The sequence below is a fragment of the Parus major genome, chromosome 4 (assembly GCF_001522545.3).
Source record: "Parus major isolate Abel chromosome 4, Parus_major1.1, whole genome shotgun sequence".
Lineage (NCBI taxonomy): Eukaryota > Metazoa > Chordata > Aves > Passeriformes > Paridae > Parus > Parus major.
Window position 1 is genome coordinate 23,247,400 of NC_031771.1, and position 12,593 is coordinate 23,259,992.

General features: G+C 38.1%; 1 protein-coding gene across 3 annotated transcripts in view; it reads left to right on the top strand.

The window, feature by feature from the left end:
• EGF (epidermal growth factor) overlaps window positions 1-12,593 on the top strand; it is a 57,789-nt gene that overhangs the window by 17,099 nt on the left and 28,097 nt on the right. For all 3 annotated transcript variants that reach the window (XM_015625870.1, XM_033513833.1, XM_015625872.1), the window contains exons 6-11: window positions 601-803; window positions 5,005-5,130; window positions 6,156-6,278; window positions 8,475-8,597; window positions 9,851-9,976; window positions 10,945-11,081. In XM_015625870.1, coding sequence (XP_015481356.1) covers window positions 601-803; window positions 5,005-5,130; window positions 6,156-6,278; window positions 8,475-8,597; window positions 9,851-9,976; window positions 10,945-11,081 — 838 coding nt within the window. The remainder of the gene's footprint in view (window positions 1-600; window positions 804-5,004; window positions 5,131-6,155; window positions 6,279-8,474; window positions 8,598-9,850; window positions 9,977-10,944; window positions 11,082-12,593) is intronic.

Consider the following 12,593-nt stretch of genomic DNA (forward strand, 5'->3'; position numbering starts at 1 on the left):
ACTGCTTTCAGTATTTTTTCTGTTTTCACTCTTATTTAAAACTTGGCCCTTTTGTGATTCTTGCTAGCTGCTATAACTGGCCAGAGAATGGAAACTACGTTCCTGAGATAGGAGAAGCAGCAGAAGATGGATTTTAGAAGTGTCCTACTCTTACCACTCTGTCTCCACCCTCAGACAGTCAGAGTTGTCAGAGCTTGTTGGGTAATGTTGGATCTTACCTGACCTACATCCTTCAACAAACCAAATTTCCATTTTGGCTTCTGGGTGCATCAGAAGCAGGGTCACACCTAGGCTTTCTCTCCCAGTTAAGTCAGTCCTGACCAATAGATCATTAAACCTGTGAGAAATGCAGATTATCCATTTTGTGTCTATTTCTTGCAAATTTTCTGGATTATGAGTGCTGAATTATTTTGGGATTGTCTCTGCACCTCTTCTGATTCTCATATATAGAAGATACTATACTGTGTATATATATGTATAGATATACATAATATAAATAAAGGTAATTTCAATGAACCTGGCTGAACTAGACATTCAGAAAATGTTTGAGTGAGTATTTAGGGATCAGGTAATGTGCCACTTTGCTCTCTTCTCTTGTAGACATCAATTGCTTGGTCTGTCTCTCTTTGCTGAGCACCTGTACTACTCAGACTTGAAGTCTGGCATGATATGGAGAGCCAACAAATATACTGGAAAAGTTGTAGTCACAATTAGTTTGAAGCCATCATTTTTCCCACCAGTGGAGATAAAAATAGTGCATCCATTTAAGCAGCCAGGTGCAAGGATTGATTCTCAGGATTTGGGTAAGTAAATGTAATGCTACTATTTCTATAATAATAATGTCATACACTTTGACTCTCTGCAGTAAGAATTTTCTCTGGCAAAATTCTAGACCTCAGTGAAATAAAGGATTTTTTTTTTTACTTCAGTGGCCCATAGTTCCACTTGGTGTGTGCAGCTCCAGCTGAGTGTCAGGGCAGAAGCAAGCCGAGCATGAACTGTTCGTTTTGTTAATCTATATACACATGCAGATAAATGGGACTTTCTCATTCTTTTGCCTTTCTTTACACAAAGATACGTTTATGCTTTTCTGCTAAATGCACAAAGCATACAGCTTTTTAACCCTCTGATTACATTATCCTCACCAAATGTCTGCTTCATTCTGGAAGTTTTAGTCTAAGGCACATCCAAACAACTCTGATTATTATGGCAGCAAAGGATTTTTAGCACAGAGTATGTTCCACAAGTGGATGTCTCAGCTTTACTGTGAAATTATTCAATTAAAAGGCCAGCAGGTCCTAGAGAGGCTTGAAACTTCTATAGTAACTGTTGGATAAGAGATTTCTGTCTCTTTAATTGATACCAGTTGCAGCCCACAGTGTGAGTTGGTCATCTTGCTGCCTTTCTCTGTGGATTCAAAAATGAAGGTAATTGACTATCAGTAGTTCACCTTCCATGAGGATTCCTGCTGAGGTAGTAGGAAGTGGGAGATGTCCAGAGGAATAATGTCTTGTCCTCTAGTCTCTGGGGAACAGAGAATTCTTGCTTTAATGGAATAGCTTTTGTCACCAGTTTTGCTTGGGTAAGAACAGGGAGCAAAGAGTGTGGAGGCATTGGTGTGTCAAGCAATGGTTGCACAATTCCCAGGGGAAGAGCCATGGATCCCAGAGATATAAAGACATGGGGAGAATGTAGTGTTTGTTTTAGTTAATATGAACAAAAATGAAAATGTAAATATATTTTTTAACTATTCCTAAATAACAACTACAAAATAGGGTTTGTTTTTCTTCATGCCAACCAGCAGCTTTATGCAGTACCATGCAGTCCGTGCCCTCTGAAGACTTATTTGAGTGGGAAAATCAAAACCTTCGCCCCTTCAAATGCTTTGTTTGCAGTGCCAAGATGTGTTGAGATGCAGAAGTGTTCCTGGAAATCAAGCTTACCCTTGTAAGCACAGGGAGTCTCTTCAGAGACAATACTTGATCTGTCCTTACTTTGGGGAAAATGGTTTTCCTGGCAAATGGAAGCACTTTTTCCTACTGACACATTTGGTGCTCTCACATAGAGGAACCAGGGCAAGAATATGCAGATTAATTTCACTGACTGTGGGCACTTTATTCTTTACTCCACTTCTTCCACCAAAGCATTCTGCCTTCTGGCATTTCTCTTTCCATGGGAAAGGGTTTTCACTGCTTTTATTAATACAGAACCCACCAATGTTTTCAAATGTATGTATATTTCATGTTTTATATATATATATATATATATATATATATATATATAACATGTTTAGCAAATTTTTGTACCCTAGTAACTGCTGTCAGCAGTAGGCTTTTTACAAAAAATTCCAAATAACTTCTTGTAAAAATATCTGGGAAGTGATAGAGTAGAAAGAAGCTTAACAGGCTGAATCCAGATGAACCTTTTGGACTTTGTATGTGCATTGCTTGGCTTATCCAATGCAAGAACAGGGATGAAAGGAGGACTAATGAGCCTGGAGTTCAAATGAGATTTATAGCTGATCTTACAGCAGAGAAACCTGAAGATAAAAGCATACCTAGACTAATTGGATGCTCTGTACAAGCTAAGAAAATGTACATTGCAATGTAGTGTCAGCTGTGAATTATCAAGCCTTCTTTAAAGCAGATAACTAGTGAGTTCCTTCAGATGAAAGGGAACTTAGGAGAAGTGTGCAACTGATATGACTTGATTTTTTTTACTGGAATTTGAATTATTTACTTTGTTACTTAAATTCCTCATGTCCCCTCTTCTCTTTCTCTTTCAAATGACTTCCTTGGACTGGTCATGGCCAATAAATAGAGAGAAGAGCATCAATTCATCTATGGGTTTGTTGTAGCCCCAGAGAACAACTTTGGTGTGGCACTTTTAATAGTTTAAAATCCAAAATATCAGAAATACCTTAAAATCTCAAATACTTCCTCTGGAATTCTTTGAAAGAATCTTTCCTAACATATTAATAATATCTGGTATACTTGGAGATTTTTTATATATTTTTTTGAGAAATTATGTTGTGTTTCTTTCCAGTGTAATATACTAACATCAGGCTAATATCTGAGTTGTGTATTTCCATGTAAGAAAAGTGATGGGAGGGAATAAATCCCACAAAGCACAAATAAGTTAGTAGGTGTGGTTTGTAATGGTGTTCTTACAGAAAATATTACATTATAAACTTTGTGAAAACTTAATCACCATTCTCTTTAAGCTTTGAAAGGTGATTGAGTTTTTATGTGTTGATATGGCTACTTTGAGTTCTAGTACTTACTCAGTTAATAATTTTTATCATGAGATTGTCCAGATGGCGAAACTATAGCTTCTGCTATTTGTTCTATGACTCCCAGGTGTCTTAGGTGTTTTTAGACCACTTAGATCGACAATGGTGCAATCAGGGGTAGAAAAACCAGAAACAATGATAAGCATACAATGCAGCCTTGAATGTGGTCTTGTTTGTGGATTCTGTTGTTTTGTGGTTGCTTGCACTTGCACTTTTGTCACTCTAATGAGTTCCTTATTTGAAGATTAGACTCTCCACTACTGTATGTTCCTGATTCAGTTGCAGTAGAAAAGGATTGTCTCCAAAATTAATTCTACAAAACGAAAGGCTGACCTAAAACCACATGAAATTTAAGTCTTTTAAAGGAGAACATGCTAAATAACATAGATAATATCTACCTAGTCATCCATTCATAATTTTGCATTTAATATATGACCTTTGCTAGAGAAGACTTAACCTGTTAACCAAATGTGTGCAAGGTGTCTGTGCCTGTAGCTAAGCTGCAGTAACTGCCTGGCAAAACATGTATTTTACTTTTATAGATGTCATCTGCCATTTCACCAAGGGGCCAATTTCTCTTTCTCAATTTCTCTTTCTCTGTTGTGGCTAGCAGAAGAATAAACTTGGAGCTTAAATATTATGCAGTTTTCCACCTCTTGGAATTTAGATTGTGAATTGGAAATGGCACAAGAGGATTGGTCACATATCCATTTCTTTGCCTGTACGAGCCCATTGTGTCTTACACATCCCAGGGCAAAGACAACGTTTTGTGTGGCTGTGCTACCCACAGTAGCATCAGTTCAAGCAAAAATAATAATTGTGGAGACAAAAAAAAAATCATGAGTGCTGCATATCTGTGAAAGCACCAGCACTGACAGATAGCTGAATGCAGAAATGAGGCTCTGCAAATCCTCCCCATGAAAAAGGATACTGGAGTAGCTTTTTTTGTGAAGCAGGAGAAATAGAAAGCCTCCTGGGGACCTGTTAGGCACATTTTTTCTTTTTCCTGTGAAGAAAGGTTCTGAGTTTGAAATTTGAGCTCAGCATTTATAATGCTTGTATTTCTCATAAGTCCACACCAATACAATGGTTCTCGAGAATGCCCTAATACCTTTTGCCCAAATAAAACACATGGTCATTATAATTTCCCCAGTTATCTTTTCTGTTGAATAATATGAGTAATAATACTCCAATATAAATAATAACAATAATAATTATAATAATAAATAACAAGTCATTGTCTGCTGTTTCTTAAAAATGTCTCTTCTTTCTCTTTTATGCATGTGTACTCCCTCTCTGTTCTTATTTCTGAGTGTTTTACGAAGTAATATATGTAGTACTGTGCAGGACTGGGGGTGTAGGAAATTTGAATTTTCCCTTTCATAGTCACTGCAAATATGGACCCAAAACAAAATATCCCCTACTTCAGGCTCCCTCTAGATCTGTTTGTGCTGACATAGAGCTCAAAATGATCATTTGCACACACATACTCCTAGTATTCCAAGTACTTTCATTTTTTGAGTGATTGGTTCTTTGCTTGCTTTTACCAATGGAAAAAAAAGAAGTTATTTTGTATTCATAAGAAATTACTCCACTTGGTTGAGCAAGCAGGTGTTGAGAAGAAAATACACCTCTTATCATCTTTCTACTGGAGGTAGAGGTTAATATGATAAGAACTCCATTCTACTTACACTGTTATATTGTTCTTTCAGAAAAAGGAATCTGTGATTTGAACAGAGAAAAGTGCAGAAGAAGAATCTGCAGGCCAGACTCAAGGACTCATCGGTGTAAATGTTCTAGTGGCTTTATTTTAAGTCGAAATAAACAGTTTTGTGAAGGTAATACATTAATTTATCATCAGCTTTATTCCATCACATGAAAAAATACCTCTGTTTTTTGTTTCTTATTATCATGACTTTGAAAAATTACTATGAGCTTTTAAAAAATTCAGTGTGCAATTTACGTTTTGTGTCCTTCCAAGTTCTGAAACAGTTAAAAAAGAGACCTATGAAAATGTCACAGGTGCTATTCTTGTGAGAAATTTTGGTCTTAGTCTGATTGGTAAAGGAGCTTCAGATAATTATAAATTCTTATGTGTGCTAATTTAATTTTTTAAAAAGGATGAAACAGGATGTATCATCAAAGGTGACACATTGAATAATCCAGCAACAAGATGTCTGTCTGAAGTACCATTTCAAAAAAGACAGAAATTCTCACCACGTTTCTAAATATTTTAATCTGACTGTTTTATTAAAAATCTTAAATTTCTATTAATAATAGCTAACACAATACTTTTTAAAATCATCTCTTTCCCTACATGACAAGATTTTATAAGACATTATGACATCAGAATTCCTAGCTTAAAGGATTTACAAACTTGCCTGAGCATCAGCATTCCAGTTTTCAGGAAATTCTCAAATTTGATTTCTGAATTTCAGCTTTAGATTGTGAATATCTGAAATACTTGTGTTTTGAGGCTTTTACTTCAGTCATGTTGAACCCAAATTCTTAAAAGTAATTTTTGTTTTAAGAAAGTGTCTAATGTACATTTTTTGAATGTGTGCAGGATTTAAATGGTGGTGAAATCCATATGGAAAGCCATCCTTTTGGAAATCCCCTAGGCACCTATGCTGGACACACAGAGCATGAGTATGTTTTGCTAGGAGGTTTTTAACACTGGTTTAAATGAGGTCTGAACACTTGTTTTCTTACAGTTCATTAGGAAAAACATATTTTAGTGAAATGAATGTGAAAAAGTTATGTACTTTTTCAGACTGTTACCTTGTTTCATTAATCTATTCCCTAACATTGGCTGATGGTGTTATTCTGACACAACAAATTCAAATTTATTTTTTTTTCCCAGACATTAATGAATGTGGCTTCTGGAATCACGGCTGCACTTTAGGCTGTGTGAATATCCCTGGTTCCTATTACTGCACCTGCCCGAGAGGCTTTGTTCTGCTGCCTGATAGGAAAACGTGTCATGGTAAGGAGCTGTAATAGACAAACACTTGGAGTATCCTACTGGAGAGAGTCCTCATTTAATGCTGGAACTGCTGAAAGTTTTGTGCATTGCGTTGCTTGCTTCCAATCCCGTATTACCTAAGCAGGATCGGCTTAAACGGAGTGAACTGATTGCAGGTGTCGTGTTCAAGGAAGCGTGAGTTACACGTGAGAAATTGTATGCACTTCTTCAGAGGAGGGAAAAAATAACAAGTCATGTCTCCAGAGAGACCTTTTCTCAGATTAGGCCCAGTGTCACATTCCAGGTGGATAAGCAGTTATTTATTTTTAAATGTGGCCTCTGAATTTGGCTCACTCTGGAAGGATTTTCCCAGTCTCTGATGGAGCAGCTCACAGCATCATGTATTTTCTTTTCAGATCGGGGCTGATAGTGTTGCTAATGTGTATGACATTAGTGGAATTAAATGCGTATGCTTAGCCTAGAAATGAATTAACCCTTTCTGAAGCAAGTGTAAAACATGTATGAAAAGCTTTCAAGTTTTGAGGTCTTGGGATATTGTCAGTCACTTTTGAAGTGAAGCTTATGCATAGACAAAGGTCCTTCTACTTTATTTCCATGAAAATAAAACACTGCTGCAAGGCCCAAGCAGGAGTACCAGCACACACCAATGGGTTCAGTGTGGACCATGGCAGGATAAGGCTCTAGGATGTATTAAATATCAGTACTGGAGAGTAAATATAGCCATAGAATCTAACAGACTCTAGTAGTCAGTCTATTTTAGACTCCAAGAGTCCTGGGCAGGGCCTGGAGTTGGACTCGATGATCTCTGTGGGTTCTTTCCAACTCAGGATATTCTGTGATTTTCTAAGATCCACTTCTTCCCCTTTTTTCAAGAGGGAGCCAGGAGCAGGATTCAGTGACCCAAACGTGGAGTCCAGGGGGTGTGTGACAGCTGCAGAAGGCAGCCAACTGCAGCAGAAGAGCTATGGGAGGTTACTGGGAGGTGGAATATCATTTTGTGTCCAAAACAACATTTAGACACAGCTGAGTCCTACTTTGGATGACCAACTTGAACTGTATGCCTGCATTTTGGGTGGCTCAAATTAGAAAATAATGTTTTTCTAGCACAGTCTAGGGATGCAGAATGGACAGTGTGACTCTTTAACTACTGCAGAACAAGGCAGATGTTCACCAACTATGCAACTTGAGAGAGAGACAAGATGAGAAGTCCAAATGCTGGCCAGATATTTTGATACTTTGTCCTCCAAGTCCTTTACAAAGCTCTTCATCAAAAAGCCACAAGCTCTGGTCAGAAAGAAACTTGAATTTTCTGGACCTTATTCTCTGTGCATAAGTGATTAGCACAGTCCAGTCCAGAATGCAGTTACCCTGGAGAAGCAATATTTGCAAGAGCCATGAAACATTTAAACCAATGTGTGCAGTTGATTCATAGAAGCAGTTGTGGAAATCTTGTATTAGTTCCAGTCACATGGCACTAGAATTGGGACAAAGAGATGGAGCACTGCAGGGCAGAAGGTGGAAGGAGCACATCTTGTAAAATTATATCAAAGAAATACTAAAATAAAAAAATGTTGGCACTGCAGCATTTCTAATAAGAAGTAAAGGAAAACTATTCCCAAGTCCTCGGATGATTTTTGCCTTATAACTTCTAAAACTGACACTAAGAAACATAGTTTTGTTTTTGGAAGGTTCATCTCCTGTTTTGATTCATCTTAGCTCTTTTATACTTGGAGTATTAGGAAAGTAGTTCTTCCACATTCTCTTTGGCTTTTATATTTATTCTTTCATATAGATTCCTTGTAGTTTTTAAAACCTGATTTTTGATGAAATGTGAGAAAGTTTTCAAAATTACTTCTATTTTGATAACGTTAATATCAGAGAATTTTGGAAAATTTAAGGCTGACAAGTATAATGGCTTCAGGACTCAGCAATTTTGTTTTTCTCCTGGGCTGTAATTAGGAGAAGGTGTGGAAAAAATTTGGAAGAGAAAAACTGAAACACTGCCTAACAAACCACAGGAAGACTGCAGAAATGTTGTACTCCCAACATCACAATTTTATTTATTTATGTATTTATTTTCCTTACTTATTCTTCTTCTTTTGCTATTTAAGAAGGTGTTAACACCTCTTATTGGGGGATTAATAAAATCTTTTATCATCATTTAGGATTTTTCTTTTCCTCCTTTAATTACTGTAGAGCTAATTACCTGTACAAGTAATGACACTGGCTGTAGTCACGGCTGCCTTCGAACATCTAAAGGCCCTGTTTGCTTTTGTCCAGAAGGATCTGTACTCAAAGTGGATGGCAAAACATGCACAGGTAAGTAACATTTTTTCTAGCTGCAGTGACTGCCAAGCTGTGTTTATTCTTGGCACCAAGAGCCAGAAGTGAATTAAGGCATTTTACACTCATTTTGAAATGATTGCACAAGATAACAGAGTGTAAGGTGCTTTGAGTGCTAACATGAGCAGCATTCATCTTCATTTTTAATAGATTTTTAATAGCAGCAACCGCCAATATTTGCTGGCCAATTATTTTGCTGTCAGCACAGGTCAAGGCATGTCGCAGATTTTTATTGTGGGAGACATCTAACATTTAACTTGAGAGGACATAAATGTACAAAATGAAGACTTGGGTTAAACCTGAAGATAATTTTATTGACATCATGCAGCCCAGGTTCAGAGTCACTCTATATTCCACAAGTGGAATTTTTTGCAGTCAGAATACTTGAAGCTGCTACTCTCAAGCTGTCATTCCCCATTTCAGCAATTTTCCAAATTCAGGAGATTGCAGCTTCTCATCTGCATGAAGCAAGTGTAAAACATGTATGAAATGACCTTTTCAGTCTGAGGGGTCAAGATAGATCCATTACTTATGGATATAGCTATATATAAGAGCTATATCCATAAGTAATAGCTAATAGATAATAGCTCAATTACATGCCTTATGATATGAAAAATTTTCTTTCCCTTTTAATCCCTTTCCTATTGTGGACTGTACTTTATACATAGATTCAGTCATTATTTCCATTTTGCTAGCTCATGTTGGTACTGAGAATATAAGAGAAAAAAATAGCAGCAGAATGGTTTCTTTTTACATGAAACCTTGGTTTGTTTTATTAAAAAGTATCAATTTGTCATCCTAGCCTAATTAACTTCTGGGGAGACAATTGCATTAATTTGCTATTTCTTTGCATGGAGTACAAACTCTGATAAAATTTATTAATCTGTGGTAAATGGGATGAGATTTGCATGGGAGAAGAGTTCTCTGAAACACGTGAAAGACCCTCTCTCTTTATGTACCCCTGTGTTACAACACAACACCTTGTGTTTTAAGTTTTCAGTAAAACTCTGGATCAAGTTACTCCTAATTTGTTTTCACTTCACTAGGCTTCTGCTTTCAGCAGAAAAAGCCTACTTTCAGAGGCCTTTAGGTAAATGGACCAATCACTGAGATGATTTGCACTGTAGAAATCCTGAGCAGAGTGAAACATTCTCTTATACTTCTGATTTTGTTGTATTTTATTTTTTTTTAGAACGGCACAGTAAAATTTTACAAATGCTCTGTTTAAGGTTGTACATCTCCAGATAATGGTGGCTGCAGTCAGATATGCTCTTCTTTAAGCCCATCCTCCTGGGAGTGTGCTTGTTTTCCTGGATATAAGCTTCAGCGAGACAGAAAGCACTGCACAGCCATAGGTTGGTGTTTTGGTGTGCCTGCATATTTCTGCCAATAAAAGCAAAACATTTTCTGAGTTCTTTAAGGTGGATGACACAACTGGGATCCCTTTTTGCACTGATTTTAGGTTACTTTGTTAAACTTGGGAAGTATTAGTTGTTAGGAAAGACAACGTATTTTGGAAACAAACCAGGACAAGCAGCAGTATATGGTTCTGTCTCCTTCACAGAAAGTTCAACCTGTGATCCAACTTCAACATTTCACTCTGGGCTCCCATAGTGTGGAGCTCTGTCCTGCAGTACACAGGGTTTTGTGCCTTCACGTAAATATGGATGTAGTTCCTGCCCAGTGCTACAGAATTGGGAATGAAGTCTCTGTATTTGGGGAACGGGGCAGGGAGTAATTTGTTAAAGGACTTTGCATATAAGGATATTTCTCCCCCAGTAGCCCCAGGAAGCTGAGGTGTTTGATGTGCACTTTTGGATTCCAGAGCCTTCTGTTTCTTCTGAGAAAAGGGCAGACTCTGGTGATCTGCAAGGTATAAGCAATTGCCAAAGAGAGAGGAGGAAAAATAAGTTTTTGGTTTGTGCCAGAAATAAGGGGAAAACTAGACGTATATTTTTGGGGGGGACAGTATCTTTCTTGCTTTTACTATAAAAGCCTTCTCCAAATGCAGAATTAAAGTTATTCTGGCATTTATGGTGATGCTGTGAAATGCAAAGGGATGATTGCCTTGAGGCTAAGGCACTCAGTGTGAAAAGCAGCAGGACCAGTGACTCCTTTTGTCAGAAATATTGAGGCCAATGCTGTAAACTTACATTCACATTTATCTTTAATTTCGTAGGCAAGTGGAGTGTAGGGAAATTGCTTCTGTTCCTCATTTTGTCTTTTACTGTTATTTATTTACAATGCTACTTAGGTGGCAATGCAAGTTAGAGATCACTTTGAACATAGTGCAATTAACGTACTGGAAAATTTTAATCGACAGGTCCTAAGCCATTTTTGTTATTTGCAAATGGCCAAGATATCCGCCAGATCAGTTTTGATGGAACAGATTATACAAGTTTACTTGACTGGCAGATGGGAGTAGTCTTAGCACTGGACTCTGACCCGGTGGAAAATAAGGTAAGGCATTAAAAATGAGAGGATTCTGGAGTGTTGCAAGGACAAAAGGATTGAGCTTTCATGTGCCTTAACCTTTCCTCTGTCAGTGATCTGGATTACGCATTATGCTGCCCGTTGCTCTGTTGCCTGTCTAGGAGCACAACTGGTATGGGCTGCCAAACATTAGTTGAAGAGTTTCATCCTTTAATTACTTATTTTTGTACATTGAAAATGATAATTCACAGAGAATTTGGATTTCTAAATTCACTTCAGGCATGATTTCAATTTTAAAGAACTTTTGTGTGGTTAATAAGTTTTCTCCATTAAGACTGCAGTGTTGTTTTCTGGATATATATTGTGGGTTTTTTTCACAGTGTAGTGGTACAAGCAAAGGTATCTTTTGTTCTATACAGCTAAATCTGTATGATTCCTACAAAATGTTGGTGTAATCTTAGCAAGAATTATTTCCCATGACCTGATATTATTAAGCAAAACTGCTGAATGCTCAAGAGTCTGTTTCTCTTCTGAAATGTGTTCCTCACACGCTAGACAGTGCTGTTGGAAACAGGAATCTTCTCTGTATAAAGACCTGTTAGTCTGTGTGGCCACATCTCAAGGTCCTACTCCTTGCCTGCAGAGTTGGGAAGGAGTTCAGCTGTGCCTTGCTAAACCTTCTGTGGCAGATAGTTATATTTTCCCATGGAGAGACTTATTTACACTGTGAAAGTGTTGCAAAGGAGTACTGGATGGTACGGTGAAAGCTGATGAGGAGCTCAGTTAAGTTGTTGGAAACATCTCAAGGCCCAGATGGACACAGCTAAACAAATGTGAATGTTACCAGATCTGCCTTTACAGGAGGAGCACTTGAGGCCCTTCTGGAGCACTGCCACTTGCTGTTCCTGAAATAGGGCCCTGCTGGAGGGGCAGCAGCTGCCCTGGGCTGTGCCAAGTGTGGTTCAGCGGTGCCAGTGGCTCTGGTGTGCACTGGGATCCCCTCCCATGGTGTTGGGTGGGCAGTACAGAGGTGAGGGGACAGGCAGGGGCCAGCCAGGCTGCAGGAGCCCACAGAGCTGAGTGGCAGGGCAGCACCTCTTTGTGCACCCAGGGCACTGAGTTAGCTGGCCTAGGACTAGAGGCTCCCTCCTTCTTTGTTTGATTCATGGTTAACATCAAAGAAAAGTTATTTTGCTGTTACCATTCTCAAAGAAAGCCTCAGCACTGCTTTTCATATGGTTGTGCTGTACAGCATTTGGCTCCCTCTGGTATTGGCATACAAGACAAAATTTACATCCTTGGAAAATGCAAACCTAGCTTCCTTACCAGCAAAGAACTTTCCTTTTGACCCCAGACTAAGAAACCTCTTCTGGAAATGTTGGAGCCTTACAGAATAAACACTGAGTAAAAAATTAAGATAGCTGCAGGATGAAAGAGTGGAAAACAATAGAAGTAAATTTAATAACTCTTTTTCCCATTCCCAGGACCTTGATAAACATAGAGTGCTACTATCTTCTCCACACTTCTCACTTTTCAACA